Raw genomic sequence first — 21,605 nt, 5'->3', positions numbered from 1 at the left:
CCAAAGCACACTACCCTGCCCCCCGCACCCCTAAAATATCCAAACTCCCATCTAGGCACGTTACATTAAGTTTTCCCTTTACAATGCTCTTCAAAGTGTGATCCAAGAACCACCTGTATTAAAATCACCTGGGACGTTCGCTTATAATGTAGGTCCCTGGGCCCCACTCCCGAAGATTGTTTCCATAGGCCTGCAATGGGGCCCAGGACTCCACTTGTTTGTTTCCCTGATTCTTACGTGCAGTAAGTGTGTCAATCATGTAGTTTCCCTTTCCACCAGTTAATGACGTAAGCTCTAGCTGCCTGAGTTTCAATCAACAGGAGTTAAGACTTTTCCTTAAGAGCCTTGGGGAAAATTCTATTAACGTGAGAGTTTGGATGCTCTGCGGACAGTGACCTTTTCTCATTTTTCCTTTGACATTTAAAAACTATTGGATCCAACAGGAAGAGGGCTGTTTCATGTCTAAACCTGTAGTTGGGCCCCAGAGAGACTGATCTTGCTGTCACGTGAATGACAAAGGGCCTGGGACAGGGGAACTTTCTAGGGATTCCTAGGAGGACCGAGAGGGTCTTATGTATTAGTTTAACCAAACAGCAACTTCTTCAGCTTTTAATGGCCAAGCAAATAAATACCCAAAGGACAGATCAAAATGATAGACAAAGGAGATTTGTGGAGGTGGGAAGGGAAAGAAAAAAAGGTACCAGAGTGGGAAGAACTGAAAAAAAGTCACTGCTAGCGGTAACTGCATTCTTAGGACTGTATGATAGGACACGTAAAAGAGTAGCTACAGCAGCAGGAAGTCGATTGTACCGTTCACTGAGGATAGCGCTGTACTGGGAAAACAATCACGACAGAAGAACAATCTTTTGAATAGAATAGTTTACTAAGCAAAACATTTCTTTGAAACATAACATGCAAAAGATTCTCAAATATGTTAGTATGGAAGCCCTGGATTTGTATTACACGTCTCAGCAGAGACTGTCACAAGCCCTATTCCATATCACATCGAAGACTGTGTGTGTGTGTGTGTGTGTTTAATATCTGTATCTTGGAATGATGAAGCGTATTTCAGCCGGGCTTCTTGGACTAGATTTGCTCACATTGAAAGAAGAGTTATTTTTGGTCAATGAGTGAGCACTTACCCTTAGCCATAAACGAAGATGATAAACAGTTTAGCTTCTGAATGTAGAATGGTCTGTTCAATACTATGTTTTTTCGGTAAAGTTTCTTTTTGGTCCTTGGTACCTTAATTTCTTCCCTCTGATTTTCAGGAAAAGACAGAGGAATAGGTGAAATTGGTATTGGAGACTTAGGTGGCAGACATCTCGTTGAGACCATTTTAACCAGTAATTGAGTTGTTTGGGTAGTAGTAGGCTTGGTGGAGAGTTCTTGGCATGGATTTAAAATGGAGATTTTGGGATTCTTAAAGTCATCATAAGTTGCAATCAATTGTTTTGTGGTGGTTGAACTTTTTAGAGATGGTGATCTAGAATTCCATTTATATTTGCCAGCATTGCTGCAATTCCATTTTGAAGCATTTTGTTCAAGCTTACAAGAACCAGCATTGTTTTTTCTTTTTTCTTGACATTTATCTACACAAGTTGTCTGAAGACTCAGAGAGTCAGAAAGTTTTGGCTGTCTCATTTTGGGTATAGCTTTAGAGGAAGAGGGTCGTTCAGTAACTGCTGGAGTACAGGAGGCCGTTTGTAGTCTTGGCCTCTCTCTTTGTATAGTCATATGTTGTAATCTTTCCATTTCCAGTAAACGAGTTATCAAATGTTCAATAGAGCTTTCTGGAGGCTCCACTGTTGCTTTCCAATTTTCAGATTTTGAGAGCGCTAATTTGTGCAAGTCCAGAGTACTGAAAGGAGGAGGGAGAAAATCAGGATATGGAAATACTTCACTCGGTTCCTCTGTGAAAGATTCTTCAACATTTTCTATTGTTTCTGGCTTTAAGTTCAGGTCCATCTTTTTAAAATAGCTAAGTAAAGTATCATTTGCTTTTTCACTTTCTGACAAATCACTTTCATCTGTTAAATTTTCTTCCACACTGCTGTTTCCGTATTTTAAATTCCAATTTGGAGCAGATAAAGTTTCACCATTGTTGTTTTCTATAGTTGAACATAAATTAACAGGAGGCTCATTTCTGTCCTTAAAAAAGTCTCCGTCAGCATACGGCCAGCAGAGACCTAATGGCATCTGCAGTCCAGGGTAAGAACCAACTTGCTTATCAGCTGAAGCACTTGCTAGTGAGTGGTTCAGAGTGAAGAGGCTTGCGGGATTACTGGGTATATCAGAGCCAGTTTCCACTGAAGAGTTTTTGAAATCCCTTAAAAAAGTGATTTAATTAATGAATGGTTTGTTGACTAGAATTAAAATGCTATTAAAATGATAATGAATAGTAATCTTTATCAAAGACTGGTTACTGTTTGGTTCCCAATGGCATATATATATCTATCTGTAACAGAAATATGTTCATTTCCAAATATGTTCTAATTATATACAACTATATACATTTTTTTAATGTATAGATTAAAATATTAACTAGGTGGGGGCTGGCCCAGTGGCATAGTGGTTAAGTTCACACATCTGACTTCTCGGCAGCCCAGGGTTCACGGTTTGGATCCCGGGTGCAGACATGGCACCGCTTGGCAGAAGCCATGCTGTGGTAGGTGTCCTATGTATAAAGTAGAGGAAGATGGGCACGGATGTTAGCTCAGGGACAGTCTTCCTCAGCAAAAAGAGGAGGATTGGCAGTAGTTAGCTAAGGGCTAATCTTCCTCAAAAAAACAAAATAAAATATTAACTAGGTATCCCATTATGCATGCACAGGTGACTAGATCATAATTAGCCACATTATGGCTAACTGTGGCTATGAATGGCCACTAGGTTAAAAGTGGCTTATTACATCTATTTGTCTATGAATATATTATACATGCAATTATGACATCTGAAAAGGAGGCTATCCAACTCCAACTGAAATTATAGTGAAATGTTTGTTGACTCAGAATTAGATAGAAGGAAACTCTTAAAGAATGTAGTTAGGTTACTTAATAAAGGCTTCTACTTTAGCCATTGTGATTTTTTAAAAGTATTCCAACAAAAAAGAAAGACAATGTCTATAAAGCAAAAATTATCCCAGATAGAGTGCATAGTAATTTTCATCTAATGGTGCTCTTTTATTTTATGAGTAATACTTCTAAGTATTATATTAAAATAAAAACTGCAAAAAAGCCAGGCCATAGAAAACCGAGTTTATAGTTCGTTTTTTTAAAAAGCCTACTAGAAATAGTGACATTGAAAGATTTGATGCATTGACATATATATAGTCTCATTATCTTTTTGCTTCTTTTAAAGCCAGTTTACATTAAAGATAACAAAGTAATCTTGAAGGACTTTGAAAAATACTTTAATTTCTAGAGAAAATGGTAAAAATGTATTCATTTAGCTAAATATTAGGTATAATGACTTGAAAAACCATAGGAAAGTCACTGTAAATCTACAAGTGATAGACACGATCCATGTGGTCCAGTAAAGAGCAGGGAGAAGACCTGGGTTTGAACCCATTTGCCACAGTGAGCAAAATGGAAATAATATCTTCCTCGGAGGTGCACTGAGAAGCAAGACAATTACATGAATCTACTTTGTAGAATGGTCAACACTAAATGAAAGTTATCATTTATTCTCTTTACTTGTTGACAGTATACTGAGGAGAAAAATCTCTAATAAAATATTTCATTGATACCACGCTTCCAACTCTGTAACATGATTAGGCCTTCCCAATATTAATAGCAAATACCTATCAAACACATTGTTCTGTTTAGTCCTCATAAACCCCATGAGATAGGCACTTTTATTTTCTACCTTTTATGGATAAGGAAACTGAGGCACAGAGTGGTTAAGGTCATGCATCTAGTAAGTGGTGGAGCTGGGAGTTAAATCCAGGTAGTGGGATCCCATGTCCATAATCCTAGCCACTGCCCTCTCCTGACTCATTCATGTTAGCTGGCTGTCAGCATGATAAAATCCAGTGCCCTTCAGTGATCTCTTACCTTGAAATCCTGTTCCCAGCTGAGTTCCTTCTAGTAGTCTTTCCTGTCCCCATCAGCTCCGACATTCCCTTAGGACATGAGTCACCACAGTCCCCTCAGCACTGCTCGGTTTCCCCCCTTGAATTTCAGCCTTAGGTGAGTTTTATCCTGAGCCTCACAAAAACTGACCCTCTGATGAGGAGATAGCTGCTATCAAGTGAGCCACCCTATTGTCAAAACTGGGTACAAAAGAATGGCACAGAGCTCAAGGTCTCCATTAAATACACAATTTCTGTAAAAGGGACACATAACAGTGAGTAACAAATGCTAATTTCCAAATAATAGAAACATGAGTTTCTAGGAAGCATTCCAGTTGGTCCTAATGCACACTAAAGTTTAAGAACTAAAAATTAAGGGAGTGATGTCAGCATCATGGCGGAGTGAACTTGCCTGGGACTCTCTCCCCTGCAACATACAACAAAAAGGGGCATCCATACTCTGACAAAGGACATCCTAACACAACACAAAAACATCAGAAAGGCACACAGCCATACAAGGGAGGGCGGAGAGGCTGGAGCCCCTCCTTGGAGAAGCTGGAACAGGGTAAGAGAGAACTTCCCTCCCTCTCCTAAAGACTGCAATCATGAAGATGGGAAGATCCATGAGGGAAGGAGTAGGGGAAGGGATGCTTGTTCACAGAATCCCCAAGGACTCCTTAGGGCCCTCATAGAATAGAAGGTAGCCCTCTAATGGGGCGAAAGCTTTTGTGGGGTGGGAGGTGACCACATCATGCCAAGACCCCAGGAGACCAGACAGCCAGAGCAGAGTGAGAAAGCCTGGAGTGCATGCAGGAGATAGTGCCATTCCGCTAACCCACCCACCGCCAGCTCCACTGCCTAGGATCTCGGCTGAAGGCAGAGGGCTCAGAATACGTGGCTCTTGACCCCGACGCAGTGATGACAGGTGCTAACTACAACCAAATAATATCAGGATGCATAAGATCCAACCCACTTCCTCTAGCAATATCAGACACTACATCAAATCTTCAGACCACAGAGAAAACGACAAGCACCCAGAATTCAGTCCTGAGGACACAGATATATGTAATCTAAATGACAATGATTCAAAGTAGCTATCATCAAAAAACTCAACAAGGTAAAAGAGAATGTAGAGAAACAATTCAACGAGTTCAGGAGCTGCTTCACAAAATAGATTGAAACTATAAAGAAGAATCAATCAGAAATATTAGAGATGAAAGACACAATGGAAGAGATAAAACAAAATACGGATTCCCTGAACACTCGAGTGGACATCATAGAGGAGAGGATCAGCATAATCGAAGATAGACATGTTGAAATGCTCCAGGCAGAGGAGGAAAAAGAACTAAGACTAAAAAGAAATGAAGAAAGTCTCCAAGAAATATCCGACTCAATGAGGAAATGCAACATAAGAATTATAGGTATCCAAGAAGGTGAAGAGAAGGAGAATGGAGCAGAAAGCATGTTCAAAGAAATAATAGCAGAGAACTTCCCAAAACTAGGGAAAGAGAGGGAAATCTGTGTGGAAGAGGCTTCCAGATCTCCTACATCTGTCAATGTAAAAAGACCTTCTGAAAGGCAGACAGTAGTAAAACTGGCAAAAATGAATGACAAAGAAAGAATACTCAGGGCAGCAAGGCAGAAGAAAATAACCTACAAAGGAACCCCTATCAGGCTTTCAGCAGATTCCTCTGTAGAAACCTTATTAGCTAGGAGAGAATGGAACGACATATCTTTCAAAGACAAAAATCTTCAGCCAAGAATACTCTATCCAGCAAAAATATCCTACAGATATAAGGGAGAGATAAAACCTTTTCCAGACAAACAAAAGCTAAGGGACTTCATAGCCACAAGACCCCCCACTGCAAGAGATCTTCAACAAGGCCCTCATACATGGGGCAAAAAAAAAGGGAGAAAGGGGTCACAAAACACAGAGTAAGGAGATAAATAAGTAGACAGAATCAGAATAGGATAGCAAATACTCAAGTATAGCATTAAGCTCAAGGGGAGGAAAACACCAAAAACAAAGATAATCTGTCATTTTAACCACAAACGCAAACACAAGATGGAATAAGATATGAGAAAAACAACTCAGGAGGGGAGGAGGAAAAGGACTTAATTGGTTTAGACTGAGGAAATGAGAGGCCATCAGAAGAGGGACTATCTTATCCATGAGATTCTGAATACAAACCTCAGGGTAACCACTAAACAAAAAAGCAGAACAGAGACACAAATAATAAATAAGGAGAAAACAAAGAAACACATCATAAAAAACTACATAAGTCAATGGGTACACCAAAACACACAGGACGAGGAACAAAGGAAATGCAGGAAAACCAGAAAACAAGTGATAAAATGACAGCATTAAGCCCTCATACATCAATAATCATCCTAAACGTAAATGGATGGACATCTCCAATGAAGAGACACAGAGTGGTGAGATGGATTAAGGAACACGACCCAACAATTTGCTGACTCTAGGAAACACACCTCAGCTCCAATGACAAACACAGGTTCAGAGTGAAGGGGTGGAGGACGATACTCCAAGCTAATGACAAACAAAAGAAATAAGGTGTTGCAATACTTATATCAGACAAAGTAGTCTTCAAGATAAGACAGGTAAAGACAGACAAAGAGGGGCAGTATATAATGAGCAAAGGCTCACTCAATCAAGAAGAAATAACACTTATAAATATCTCTGCACCCAACACAGGAGCACCAAAGTTCATAAAGCAACTATTAACACACCTAAAAGAAGATACTAACAGCAACACAATAATAGTAGGGGACCTCAACACTCCACTCACATCAATGGATATATCACCCAGACAGAAAATCAACAAGGAAACAGTGGAATTAAACAAAAAGCTAAACCAGTTGGACTTAATAGACATATATAGAACACTCCATCCAAAAACAGCAGAATACACATTCTTCTCAAGTGCACACAGAACAATTCTCAAGGATAGACTATGCTTCAATAAATTTAAGAAGATTGAAATAATAACAAGCATCTTTTCCAATCACAATGCTATAAAGCTACAAATTAATTACAAGAAAAAAGCTGAGAAAGGGACAAAGATGTGGAGACTAAACAACATGGTATTGAACAAGGAATGGATCATTCAAGAAATTAAAGGAGAAATCAAAAAATATCTGGAGACAAGTGAAAATGAAAACATACCATACCAACTCGTATGGGATGCAGCAAAAGCTGTATTAAGAGAGAAATTCAGATGATCTTGGGGGTGACGTCAGCAACATGGTGGCGTGAGCTCACCCGGGACTCTCTCCCCTTCAAATTACAATGAAAAAGAGCAACTGCTTTCCAACCAAAGAAAAAAATTCTAATAACAGAAATCGTCAGAGACACACAGCAGCCAAACACCGGAAGGCGGAGAGGCTGGAGCCACCCTGGGAGGAGCTGGAACGGGGTAGGAGAGAACTTCGCTCCCTACCCTAGAGACTGGGATTGCTGCCATGGGTGCTGGAGGGAGTGGGGGAGGGGCTGCAGGGCCACGGGATCATCCAGGACTCCCACCGCTGGTGCAGTGGAAACCATCTAATGGGGGAAAGCTATCACGTGGGGGAACCCCAGCAAGCCAGGGCCCCAGGAGACCAGAAAGTGAGAGCTGATCCAATCCAGGGCAGCATTAGTGAAAGTGCCCCTCCTCCCTCAACCCATGATGCACACGCCGTCATGGCTGAAGTTGGAGTGCTCAGAACACAAGGCTCTTGACCCCCATCTAGTGGCAACAGGCTGTAACTGCAACCGAATAATAGCATCATGCACAAAAACCGCTCCTCCACCATCCACCAATTTATAAAAGCTCCAGTCCAAAAGGAAAACAATGAAAATACAGAAGTAGGTCCTGAGGGCTTGAAAATGGGTAAACTAAGTGAAGATGAGTTCAAAATAGCTATCATCAAAATATTCAATGAGGTAAAGGGAAATATAGAGAAACAAGTCAACGAGTTCTGGAGTTACTTCACAAAAGAGATTGAAATTATAAAAAAGAATCAATTAGAAATACTAGAGATGAAAAATACAATGGATCAGATAAAACAGAATACGGATTCCCTGAATGCCTGCGTAGACACCATAGAGGAGAAAATTAGCATAATGCAAGATAGACAGGCTGAATGGCTCCAGACAGAGGAAGAAAGAGAACTAAGAATTAAAAACCTGAAGAAAAATCTCAGGAAATAGCTGACTCAATGAGAAAATGCAACTTAAGAATCATCGGAATTCCTGTGGGCGTTGAAAAGGAAAATGCAGCAGAAATTGTGCTCAACGAAATAATAGAAGAGAAATTCCCAAATCTAGGGATTGAGAGAGAAATGTGTGTTGAGGAAGCTTTCAGATGTCCTAGATTTGTCAATGTAAAAAGACCTACTGCAAGGCATATAGTAGTAAAAATGGCAAAAATGAATGCCAAAGAAAGAATACTCAGGGCAGCAAGGCAGAAGAAAATAACCTACAAAGGAATCCCCATCAGACTTTCAGCGGATTTCTCTACAGAAACCTTACAAGCTAGGAGAGATTGGAGTGACATATTCAAAACTTTAAAGGATAAAAATCTACAGCCAAGAATACTCTACCCAGCAAAAATATCCTTCAGATATGAGGGAGAAATTAAATCTTTTCCAGACAAACAAAAGCTAAGGGACTTTGTAGTCACAAGACCTCCACTACAAGAAATCCTCAAGAAGGCTCTCATACCTGAAAAAAGAAAAAAAGGGAGTAAGGGGTCATAAAACACAGAGTAGGCAGACAAATAGATAGAAACTGAATAGGACAGCAAATATTCAACTATAGCATTAGGATAAAGGGAAGGAAACCACCAAAGCAAAGACAATCTTATCACTCTAACCACAAACTCACAACACGAGTTGGAATAAGAGGAGGAAAGGGACTGAAACAGTCTAGGCTAAGGAAGTAAGAGACCACTAGAAAATGGACTGTTATACACGAGATTCTGAATACAAACTTCAGGGTAGCCACTAAACTGAAAAACAGAACTGAGACACAAAACATAAATAAGGAAAAATCTAAGAAACCCAGCATAAGAAATTACAGAAGTCAAGGGGTAGGCTAAAACACACAGGATTAGAAACAAAGGAAACACAGGAAAACCAGAAAATGAGCAACAGAATGACAGCATTAAGCCCTCATGCATCAATACTCACCCTCAATGTAAATGGATTGAACTCTCCAATAAAAAGACACAGAGTGGCAAAATGGATTAAAGAACAAGATCCAAGAATTTGTTGCCTCCAGGAAACACACCTCAGCTCCAAGGACAAACACAGGCTCAGAGTGAAGGGATAGAAGACAATACTCCAAGCTAATAGCAAGCAAAAGAAAGCAGGTGTCGCAATACTTATATCAGACAAAACAGACTTCAAGATAAGGCAGGTAAAGAGACACATAGAGGGCCAATATATAATGATCAAGGGGTCACTTCATCAAGAAGAAATAAGGCTGATAAATATCTATGCACCCAACACAGGAGCACCAAAGTTCATATAGCAACTATTAACAAACCTAAAAGAAGATATCAAAAATAACACAATAATAGCAGGGGACCTGAACACCCACTCACATCAATGGACAGATCATCCAGACAGAAAATCAACAAAGAAACAGTGGAGCTAAACGAAAAGCTAAAACAGTTGTACTTAATAGAAATATATAGAACACTCCATCCAAAAACAGCAGAATACACATTCTGCTCAAGCACGCATGGAACATTCTCAAGGATAGACCATATGTTGGGAAACAAGGCAAGTCTCTACAAATTTAAAGCAATTGAAATAATAACAAGCATCTTCTCCAATCATACTGCTATAAAGCTAGAAATTGATTACAAGAAAAAAGATGAGAAAGGCACAAGGATGTGAGGACTAAACAATATGCTATTGATTCTAGAAGCAATGGATCATTGAAGAAATTAAAGAAGGAATCAAAAAAAAACCTGGAGACAAATGAAAATGATAACATGCCATACCAACTCATATAGCATGCAGCAAAAGCTGTATTAAGAGGAAAATTCATCACAATTCAGGCACATCTTAACAAACAAGAAAAATCCCAAATCAGCAATCTTAAACTACACCTGAATTAGAGAAAGAAGAACAAACAAAGCCCAAAGTCACCAGAAGGAGAGAAATAATAAAAATCAAAACAGAAATAAATGCTATTGAAACAAAAAAGGCAGTAGAAAGGATCAATGAAACAAAGAGCTGGTTCTTTGAGAAGATAAATAAAACTGACAAACCCCTAGCCAGACTTACAAATAAAAAAAGAGAGAAAGCTCAAATAAACAAAATCAGAAATGAAAGAGGAGTAATAACAATAGACTCTGCAGAAATACAATGGATTATAAAAGAATACTACGAAAAACTATATGCCAGCAAAATGGCTAACCTAGAGGAAATGGATAAATTCTTGGACTCCTACAATCTCCCAAAGCTCAGTCAAGAAGAAGCAGACAATTTGAACAGACCAATCACAGGGAAAGAGATTGAAACAGCCATCAAAAGCATCCCAAAGAATAAACCCCCAGGACCAGATGGCTTTCCTGGGGAATTCTACACAAACTTTCAGAGAGGATTTAATACCTATTCTTTTCAAGCTATTCCAAAAAATTAGGGAAGACGGAACACTTCCTAACACATTCTACGAGGCCAACATCACGCTGATACAAAAGCCTGACAAGGACAGCACGAAAAAGGAGAACTACAGGCCAATATCACTGATGAACATAGATGCAAAAATTCTCAACAAAATGTTGGCAACCCAAATTCAGCAATTCATCAAAAGGATCACACATCATGATCAAGCAGGATTCATACCAGGGACACAGGGATGGTTCAACATATGCAAATCAATCAACGTGATATACCACATCAACAAACTGAGGAATAAAAACCACATGATCATCTCAATAGATGCAGAGAAAGCATTTGACAAGATGCAACAGCCATTTATGATAAAAACTCTGAACAAAATGGGGATAGAAGGGACCCACCTCAACATAATAAAGGCCATATATGACAAACCCACAGCCAAAATCATACTCAATGGGCAAAAACTGAGTGCCATCCCCCTGGAAACAGGAAGGAGACAAAGATGCCCTCTATCACCACTCTTATTTAACATAGTACTGGAGGTCCTGGCCAGAGCAATCAGGCAAGAAAAAGGAATAAAAAGAACCCAAACAGGGAGGGGAGAAGTGAAACTCTCGCTGTTTGCAGATGACATGATCTTATATATAGAAAACCCCAAAGAATCCATTGGAAAACTTTTAGAAGTAATCAACAACTACAGCAAAGTTGCAGGGTATAAAACCAATTTACACAAATCAGTAGCATTTCTATACTCTAATAATGAACTAACAGAAAAAGAACTCAAGAACTCAATCCCATTCACAATCGCAACAAAAAGAATAAAATACCTTGGGGTGAATTTAACTAAGGAAGTGAAAGACCTATACAATGAAAATGACAAGGCTTTTCTGAAAGAAATGTATGATGACATAAAGAGATGGAAAGACATTCCCTGCACATGGATTGGAAGAATAAACATAGTTAAAATGTCCGTTCTACCTAAAGCACTCTACAGATTCAGCACTATCCCAATCAGAATCCCAATGACATTCTTTACAGAAATAGAACAAAGAATCCTAAAATTCATATGGGGCAACAAAAGACCCCGAATTGCTAAAGCAATCCTAAGAAAAAAGAACACAGCTGGAGGCATCACAATCCCTGACTTCAAAACATACTACAAAGCTACAGCAATCAAAACAGCATGGTGGTGGTACAAAAACCGGTGAACAATCAATGGAACAGAATTGAAAGCCCAGAAATAAAACCACACATCTATGGACAGCTAATCTTCAATGAAGGAGCTGAGGGCATACAATGGAGAAAAGAAAGTCTTTTCAACAAATGGTGCTGGCAAAACTGGAAAGCCACATGTAAAAGAATGAAAATTGACCATTCTTTTTCACCATTCACCAAAATAAACTCAAAATGGATCAAAGACGTAAAGCTGTGACCTGAGACCATAAGGCTTCTAGAAGAAAATGTAGGCAGTACACTCTTTGACATCAGTATTAAAAGGATCTTTTTGGACGCCATGTCTTCTCAGACAATGGAAACAATAGAAAGAACAAACAAATGGGACTTCATCAGACTAAAGAGCTTCTTCAGGGCAAGGGAAAACAGGATTGAAACAAAAAAACAACCCACTAACTGGGAAAAATATTTGCAAGTAATACATCCGCCAAAGGCTTAATATCCATAATATATAAAGAACTCACACAACTCAACAACAAAAAATTAAGAACCCAATCAAAAAATGGGCAGGAGACATGAACAGACATTTCTCCAAAGAAGATATACGGATGCCCAATAGGCACATGAAAAGATGTTCATCATCGCTGGTCATCAGGGAAATGCAAATCAAAACTACACTGAGATATCACCTTACACCCATTAGAATGACAAAAATAACTAAAACAAATAGTAACAAATGTTGGAAAGGTTGTGGAGAAAAAGGAACCCTCATACACTGCTGGTGGGAATGCAAACTGGTGCAGCCACTATGGAAAACAGTACGGAGATTCCTCAAAAAATTAAAAATAGAACTACCAGAAGATCCAGCTATCCCACTGCTGGGTATCTATCCAAAGAGCTTGAAGTCAGCAATTCCAAAAGTCCCATGCACCCCAATGTTCATTGCAGCATTATTTACAATAGCCAAGATGTGGAAGCAACCTAAGTGCAGATGCGGAAGCAACCTAAGTGCCCATCAACAGATGATTGGATAAAGAAGATGTGGTATATATATATATATATATATATATATATATACACAATGGAATATTACTCAGCTGTAAAAAAGAACAAAATCGTCCCATTTGCAACAACATGGATGGACCTTGAGGGAATTATGTTAAGTGAAATAAGCCAGATAGAGAAGGACAATCTCTGTATGACTCCACTCATATGAGGCATTTAAACATGTGGACAAAGAGAACAGATTAGAGGCTACCAGGGGAAAGGGGGTGGGGGGTGGGGGTGGGCACAAAGGGTGAAGGGTTGCACCTACAACACGACTGACAGACAATAATGTACAACTGAAATTTCACAAGATTGTAACCTATCATTAACTCAATAAAAAATTTTTTAAAAAAAGAGGGAAATTCATCGCAATACAGGCTCACCTTAACAAACAAGAAAAATCCCAAATAAGCAATATCAAGTTACACCTAGCTGAATTAGAAAAAGAAGAACAAACAAAGCCCAAAGTCACCAGAAGGAGAGAAATAATAAAAATCAGAGCATAAATAAATGCTACTGAAACAAAAAAGGCAGGAGAAAGGATCAATGAAACAAAGAGCTGGTTCTTTGAGAAGATAAATAAAATTGACAAACCCCCAGCCAGACTTACAAAGAACAAAAGAGAGAAAGCTCAGATAAACAAAATTAGAAATGACAGAGGAGAGATAACAACAGACACCACAGAAATACAACGGATTATAAGACAATACTATGAAAAACTATATGCCAACAAAATTGATAATCTAGAGGAAATGGATAAATTCTTAGACTCATACAACCTCCAAAAGCTGAATCAAGAAGAAACAGACAATCTGAATAGACCAATCACAAGGAAAGAGATTGAAACAGTAATCAAAGCATCCCAAAGAATAAACCCCCAGGACCAGAAGACTTCCCTGGGGAATTCTACCAAACATTCAGAGAAGATTTAATACCTATCCTTCTCAAGCTATTCCAAAAAATTAGGAAGATGGAACACTGCCTAACACATTTTATGAGGCCATCATCACCCTGATACCAAAGCCTGACAAAGACAACACAAAAAAGGAAAACTACAGGTCAATATCGCTGATGAACATAGATGCAAAAATCCTCAACAAAATGTTGGCAACCCAAATTCAGCAATTCATCAAAAGGATCATACATCATGATCAAGTGGGATTCACACCAGGGACACAGGGATGGTTCAACATCCACAAATCAATCAACGTGATCCACCACATCAACAAACTGAGGAATAAAAACCACATGATCATCTCAATAGATGCAGAGAAAGCATTTGACAAGATCCAACAGCCATTTATGATAAAAAAAAAAACTCAACAAAATGGGGATAGAAGGAAATTATCTCAACATTAAAAAGCTATATATGATAAACACACAGCCAACATCATACTCAATGGGCAAAAACTGAGCGCCATCCCCCTGAGAACAGGAACAAGACTTGGATGCCCACCATCACCACTCCTATTCAACATAGTACTGGAGGTTTTGGCTAGAGCAATTAGGCAAGAGAAAGGAATAAAAGGAATCCAAATAGGGAGTGAAGAAGTGAAACTCTCACTCTTTGCAGATCACATGATCTTATATATAGAAAACCCCCAAAAATCCAAGGGAAAACTATTGGAAATAATTAACAACCACAGTAAAGTTGCAGGGTACAAAATCAACTTACAAAAATCAGTTGTTTTTCTATACTCCAATAATGAACTTACAGAAAGAGAACTCAAGAATACAATTCCGTTTACAGTCGCAACTAAAAGACTAAAGTACCTAGGAATAAATTTAACCAAGGAGGTGAAGGACTTATACAATGAAAACTATAAGACATTACTGAGAGAAATTGATAATGACATAAAGAGATGGAAAGAGATTCTATGCACATGGATGGGAAGAATAAACATAGTTAAAATGTCCATACTACCCAAAGCAATCTACAGATTCAATGCAATCCCAATCAAAAGCCCAATGACATTCTTCACAGAAATAGAACAAAGAATCCTAAAATTCATATGGGGCAACCAAAGACCCCAAATTGTTAAAGCAATCCTGAGAAAAAAGAACAAAGCTGGAGATATCACAATCCCTGACTTCAAAATGTACTACAAAGCCATAGTGATCAAAACAGCGTGGTACTGGTACAAAAACAGGCACACAGATCAATGGAACAGAACTGAAAGCCCAGAAATAAAACTGCACATCTACAGACAGCTAATCTTCGACAAAGGTGCCAAGAACATACAATGGAGAAAAGACAGTCTCTTCAATGAATGGTGTTGGGAAAACTGGACAGCCACATGCAAAAGAATGAAGGTAGACCACTATCTCACACCATGCACAAAAATAAACTCAAAATGGATCAAAGACTTGAAGATAAGTCCTGAAACTATAAAACTTCTGGAAGATAATATTGGTAGTACACTCTTTGATACTGAACTAACAAGGATCATTTCGAATACCATGTCTTCTCAGACAAGGGAAACAAAGAAAAAATAAATATGTGGGAGTTCATCAGACTAAAGAGCTTCTGCAAGGCAAAAGAAACCAGCATCAAAACCAAGAGACAACCCGGGGTTGGCCCGGTGGCGCAGCAGTTTAAGTTCACAAGTTCCGATTCTCAGCGGCCCGGGGTTCGCTGGTTCGGATCCCGGGTGCGGACATGGCACTGCTTGGCAAAAAGCCATGCTACGGTAGGCGTCCCATGTATAAAGTAGAGGAAGATGGGCACGGATGTTAGCTCAGGGACAGTCTTCCTCAGCTCAGGGCTAATGTTCCTCATAAAAAAACACAAAGAGACAACCCACCAATTGGAAGAAAATATTTGCAAATTATATATCTGACAAGGGGTTAATCTCCATAATATATAAGGAACTCACACAACTGAACAATAAGAAACCAAACAACCTGATCAAAAAATGGGCAGAGGATATGAACAGACATCTTTCCAAAGAAGATACAGAGATGGCCAATAAACACATGAAAAGATGCTCAACATCACTAATCATCAGGGAAATGCAAATCACAACTACACTAAGATACCACCTTACACCTGTTAAAGTGGCTATAATCACTAAGACTAAAAATAACAAACGTTGGAGAGGGTGTGGAGAGAAGGGAACCCTCACACACTGCTGGTGGGAATGCAAACTGGTGTAGCCACCATGGAAAATAGTATGGAGATTCCCTCAAAAAACTAAAAGTAGAAATACCATATGACCCAGCCATCCCACTGCTGAGTATCTATCCAAACAACTGGAAATCACCAGTTCCAAAGCAACATATGTACCCCTATGTTCATCACAGAACTATTCACGATAGCCAAGGCTTGGAAGCAACCTAGATGCCCATCAAGGGACGAATGAATAAAGAAGATGAGGTATATATACACAATGGAATACTACTCAGCCAGAAAAAAGACAAATTCATCCCATTTGCAACAACATGGAAGGACCTGGAGGGAATTATGCTAAGCGAAATAAGCCAGACTGAGAAAGACAAACACCGTATCATTTCACTCATGTGTGGAGTATGAACAAACCCACAGACAAAGAAAACAGTTCAGTGGTTACCAGGGGAAGGGGGTTGGGGGTGGGCACAGGGGGTGAAGGGAACACCTATGTGGTGACAGTCAAGAAATAGTGTAAGCTGAAATCTCACATTGATGTAAACTAGTATGAACTCAATAAGAAAAAAAGCTCTAAAAAAAAAAAAAGAACCAAAAGATAAGAATTCAAATCCAAGGAAGGTCTGAGAACCAATAGACTGTGGTGATTGTGAGCATGAGCCAGGCTCCTCTTCATCCTGGTCCTACCATTCATTAATTGCATGACTTCGGGCAAGTTGCTTGTCACCCTGCGTCAACATCCTCAGCTGTAAAATAAGGATGGTGAGAACAGCACCCACCTTACACGAGTGTTTGTTGTGAGGGTTAAATGAGTCGGTACACGTACGGGATTAAAAGCCTGCCTGGCACATGGAGTATGACTTTCCTATCACAGGTCCTTTTCCCTTCAACCAGAGGCCAAACTATCCATTGAAACCCTCACTGTAAGGGCACAGTAAACTCTTAATTTCCCCTAAACTGATTATCTCTGGTGTCTGCCAGCCACTTCCTATTTTAGGGTGAGTTTCTATAATTTCTCACTATTTGCACACAATACTCTTTTCTTCTGGTTCTTTCTTTGTCCTTGTATTTCAGATGAGTATTTAACTGTATTCAGATTTACTTCATTAATTTAGGGCTTTTCAAAAATAAATCTCTCACCTGTTCTCCACGGTGCTGCCTTCCTTAAGAGGGTAACTCCATAACTGAAAAGTTCCTTGTCTACCACTCTGAGAACGGAAAAACCACGGACAACATTTTAGTAACCGCATGCATTTTAAAAAAATAATCCTTTGAGCAGGATGAATAAAATCCCACCTGAGTTCTTTGGTGAGCGTGCTCTGACAAATTCAGATCTAGCATCAGTTGCTCTACTGGAATTTCCAAATGCTTCTAGAAAGCAGCAGCAGAATTTTAAACACAATGTATCTCTGTTCCCTACTCTTGTTCTAAGAATGTATAGTTCTTGTTTTAACCAAGGAATATATAGTTCTAGCCAAGAAATATGTAGCAAAGTCCTGTGACACTGCTTACATACAGACACAAAGCATTTGTTTACTGCAGCAGGAATTAGTATAATCTGGTATACATACCAACTAAACAGTGTTAACTAGTGAGCCTTGGATATCCTTTTCTCTATTTTACTAAGAGTTAAGTGTTTTATATTCTGATCAAAAAAGCTAAAGTAAAGATTAATTTTCTCATTACTTCAAAACAAAATATTAACCATTTCAACTGCTTCAAGACATCTTAAGTGCTGAGCCCACTTCCCTTTTGGCAATGACTAGAAAACACCATATTCACTACGAGTTTAATTTCCACTTATAGTATTGTTATATTGAAAAAACAATTTAATACAATAGTAATTTAATGACCAATTTGTACCCCGGTAAAATAGTAAAGGCTTTGACTTGTTCGAAGATTTATACAGAAATTTAAAGTTTAACTTTGAGGGAAGAAATTTTTTTTACAGAACATACATATAATTTTAAAATGGCATTTTATGAATGAATTAAACATTTATCCTTACCTTGTTAATTTTGCCTGAAAGAATGTGTATAGAAAAATGACAATTAATAGTTACATAAAACTGATTATATTAAAAACAAATCCCCTTTACTCTGAGTGTTAATGAGACTCTAAGTAGGAATCCAAGTTTTCCTAGAGGCATCAATACACACGGAGGATGTCTTACCACCTGCTGGGCTGTCCCTTCCAGGTGGCAGGTTTCTATTCGCAGGAGCAGGTACTTCTGAATCCAAATGCCAGTAAGATAAGTTCTAAAACAACATTTGTTTCAGGATAAACTTAATGTTAGGAAAATTTTAAAAGCTCAAGTACATAACTTTCCACGTCCTTTGGGTAAAGGCTGACAAAAGGCACAAGCTTCCTGACCCCTCCCTCCTCTAAGGACATCATCGGCATTTCTGAGGAGCCAGCAATGTTCTCTTACCAAACCCTTATCAGCTAGATAACACCTATTAGTCAGGAAATGGAAAGGTGTTTACAGCAATTTATGGTTTCATTCTCATCTTATTAAAACTAACGGCACACAGGTTTTCAAAATTGATTTAAAAAATATAACAAAGTGTCCAGTTCAGTGTGTCCCTGGTACACAACGGCACATTCACCAAATTTCTGTATCTGAGGACTGTATCTGAAAGCCTATAAAATCTTTCCATCAACCAAAGAAAATTCACTGATCTCACATTATACACAACACTGAGCAGCCCCACTACTCACTCTGGACTCCAGATGTCGAGAAACACTCAAGAAATATTCAAAAGAAAGCCAGAAAAAGAAGAGGAAAAGGTACAAATATCTCCTGAATACTTAAGTTCCAGACATTGTGCTGAGTGTTATGGGGAAAAAAATGTGAGGAGTGTGTAAAAACTTACCCCGGAAAAGGGAGGGTGAAGGGGTGATTAGTTTATTAAAAAAGTAATTTTTTCGGAATGAATTCAGTTGTTTTCTATCTCAAACGAGAAAATCCTTTGTAGATTATACTCTAAGCAATGTACAAATGAAATTTTAGGCACTATTAGGTATCATCTCCCCACCGAGGAGGAACAGGGAGAAATGAGCTTAAATACAATATGAGCATCCACAAAGGAGTTATCTCCTGACACGAAGGATAGTTGAACATTGGAAGGCAGGCTGCAGATTATCTTTCTCTGGAGGTTTTTGAAAAATAACAATTCTCTGCTCTTGGAGATAACATGTATTGGGTCTAGGCTCCAGATGAGAACCACCCGGAGAGCTTTTTAAAAATAATAGTAGAAAAAAATACTCTAGATTCTGATTCAGTAGGACGAGTGTAAGGCCCAGTTATTTGTATTTTTAAAACCTCCCTGACAGATTCTGAAGCTTCTTTCGGCTACATATGTAATCCTGCCGCACTAATGTACAAAGTACCATGTGAGAGAAATATCCTTAAATTAACGTGGTAAAGGGAAGCTGACGAAAACTGTGCTGTTGGGATCATACACAAAAACAGGGGGATCAAAGTGGCCAACTGGTGAGGAAGACTAACAGCTACACACGACGCGAGCCAGATCGCAGACTCCTTCCAGGGTGGAAGTGGTTCTCCTTTTTGATACCCCGCCTGCCTCACCAATGGTTTTCACAAAATATGTGCGAGAAAATAAAAAAAGTGAGCACTGCCTGACTGATCAAGGTAGCATCTTTAACAATACCCAACTGCAATTAGAAATGTTTTGAGATTTGGAGAGAAGCTGGTTATCTTTTCCTTTGTTAAAACAAATAAAAATTTTCCATTTGATATTCCAAATGTGCCAAGAGGAAAACTCAGTACAAACTGCTCACAAATAGGAAGCAGCAAGGCGTCTCAGCAGTGGGGGTCGACAGCAGCAGCCCCTCACGCGGGAGCCGCGGCCCGACGCCCGGGGCCACCGCCGCCATACCTCTTGAGAGACGCTGGACACACGCAGGCTGGCACCGCAGGTCTCACCATTTCTTCTCCCCATTTTGCTCCTCTGTTTCCTTAAAATCCTATACAGGTTGTGGAAAAGGCACATCCATGGGTGAGGTACGACACTGATTTAAAAGAAAGCATGAGCTTTGGCTCCCCATCTAAAGGAGGTTCAGAAAATGCTTGGAAGGCATGAGAAAGGGACTAGAGGGGCGGGGTGGGGGTGGTCATATAGAATCAAGCAGAAGCAAGGGGCAAGCCAGACAACAAAAGAGGGCTTAAATAAAAGCAAATTGGAAGATCTAACTCGCAGAAGATTAGGAAATTACGGTGTGAGGTGAGAAGGGAGATAGCAGATAGGAAGATAAAATACAAATCAGAAAAACAGGTGAGTTATCTGGAACTTATAAAACAGGGCCATGAACTCTGCTTTTAATCATTGCGAACAGGCGCTGCGTTGGAAAGCCGATTAACCTTCCACAGGCAGCGCAGGCACCGCGGGCGGGTTTCAGAGACAGGGGAAGGCCCACGGGACCCAAGACTGCTTTCCACACCAAACTCGCACGCCCTCTAAGCGCACCACTGTTTACGGGAGCAGCATTAGGGAACCTAAAAGAACAAGCGATCATTGGGTTAAGGTTCGGCTATCTGGAAAGAATCACAAATTAAAGCCACCGCAGTAATCCGTATATTTGCTAATCGTTGACAATGTTTGGTCTCCTAAGCGGGAAGGTGTATCCTGAAGAAACGGGAAATACAGTTCCGGTGGGTCTGGAATCAGTAAGTATGACTCCACCTGCTCTCCGCCAGGCACCGGGATGGGAGATGGCAGGAGGACGTAGGCTGCAGAGCAGGGGGCGCCGCCCGGCCGCGGACGGCGTCGGGGGCGGGCAGGGCCCGCTCTGCGGGGGTCGGGGAATCACAAAGGGCCGGAGAGCGGGCGGGGCCGGAGGGAGGTGCGGGCAGGCGCGGGGCGGGCCGGGGCGAGGGCCCCCCTCCCGGCGTGGCGGCCCGGGGGCGCGCAGGGCGAGGGGACAGCGGGCCGGCCTCTTACCCCGCGGCGCCGCAGGCCCACGTGTCGTCCCCGCCGTCGTCTCCGAGGGCGCCGCCGCCCCGAGGCCCGGGCCCCTCCGCGTGCGCGGCCTGCGGCCCGGCCTTCCTGCGGCGGGAGGACACGGAGGGCAGCGCGCGCCGGCCGGACGCCAGCGCCGCCCCCTCGGCCGAGGACGGCCCTCCCCCGAGGCGGCCCGGGGCCCGCAACGCCCGCCGAGTCCGCCGGATTCGGGGGCCGGGCTCCCGCGGCGGCCGCCCAGGCCCGGCGCCTCTTGGGCGTCCCCAGGCCCGCAGGACGGGCGACGCCGCCGGGGAGGGCGCGGGGCCGCGGCTCCTGCCCCTGCGCCCCGCGCGGTCTCGGCCGTCCGGTGGAGGGGCGCCCCGGGCTGCGCACGCCGCGGGCACGGCCTCGGCGCCCCCGGCAGCCCGCCGGCGCCCCGCCTTCCCGGGCCTTCCGCGGCCTTGGCCCTGACCCCGGGCGGCGGGCCCCGCGTGGCGCCCAGTGGGCCCCTGGCGCCGAGGGCCTGGGCCGCTGGCTTCCCCCGCTTGCCTGCTCCAGACTAAGCTAAATATATGTCTCCGCTTGGATATGCGTG

At 41.1% G+C, this 21,605-nt stretch overlaps 1 protein-coding gene across 10 annotated transcripts; it reads right to left on the bottom strand.

Annotated features, from left to right (window-relative positions):
- Positions 1-856: 856 nt before the first annotated feature.
- Positions 857-21,383, bottom strand: FAM217A (family with sequence similarity 217 member A). Of its 10 annotated transcripts, none has more exons than XM_044773327.2 (8): positions 21,011-21,147; positions 20,537-20,565; positions 19,949-20,036; positions 18,220-18,304; positions 18,055-18,068; positions 17,343-17,417; positions 17,187-17,254; positions 859-2,329 (listed from the first exon to the last, which is right to left on the bottom strand). In XM_044773327.2, exons 3-8 carry the CDS (start codon positions 20,009-20,011, stop codon positions 1,114-1,116), a joined length of 1,521 nt encoding a protein of 506 aa, XP_044629262.1. In that variant the 5' UTR covers positions 20,012-20,036; positions 20,537-20,565; positions 21,011-21,147; the 3' UTR covers positions 859-1,113. The 10 variants fall into 10 exon arrangements, with proteins under 10 accessions (XP_070371783.1, XP_044629262.1, XP_044629259.2 ...); XM_044773324.2 differs by having other exon boundaries at positions 20,431-20,565; positions 21,011-21,124; XM_070515682.1 differs by having other exon boundaries at positions 857-1,861; positions 20,431-21,383.
- Positions 21,384-21,605: the final 222 nt, after the last annotated feature.

The sequence above is a fragment of the Equus asinus genome, chromosome 8 (assembly GCF_041296235.1).
Source record: "Equus asinus isolate D_3611 breed Donkey chromosome 8, EquAss-T2T_v2, whole genome shotgun sequence".
NCBI lineage: Eukaryota > Metazoa > Chordata > Mammalia > Perissodactyla > Equidae > Equus > Equus asinus.
Note: the sequence above shows the minus strand (reverse complement) of the source record. Positions and strands in the feature narration are given on the sequence as shown.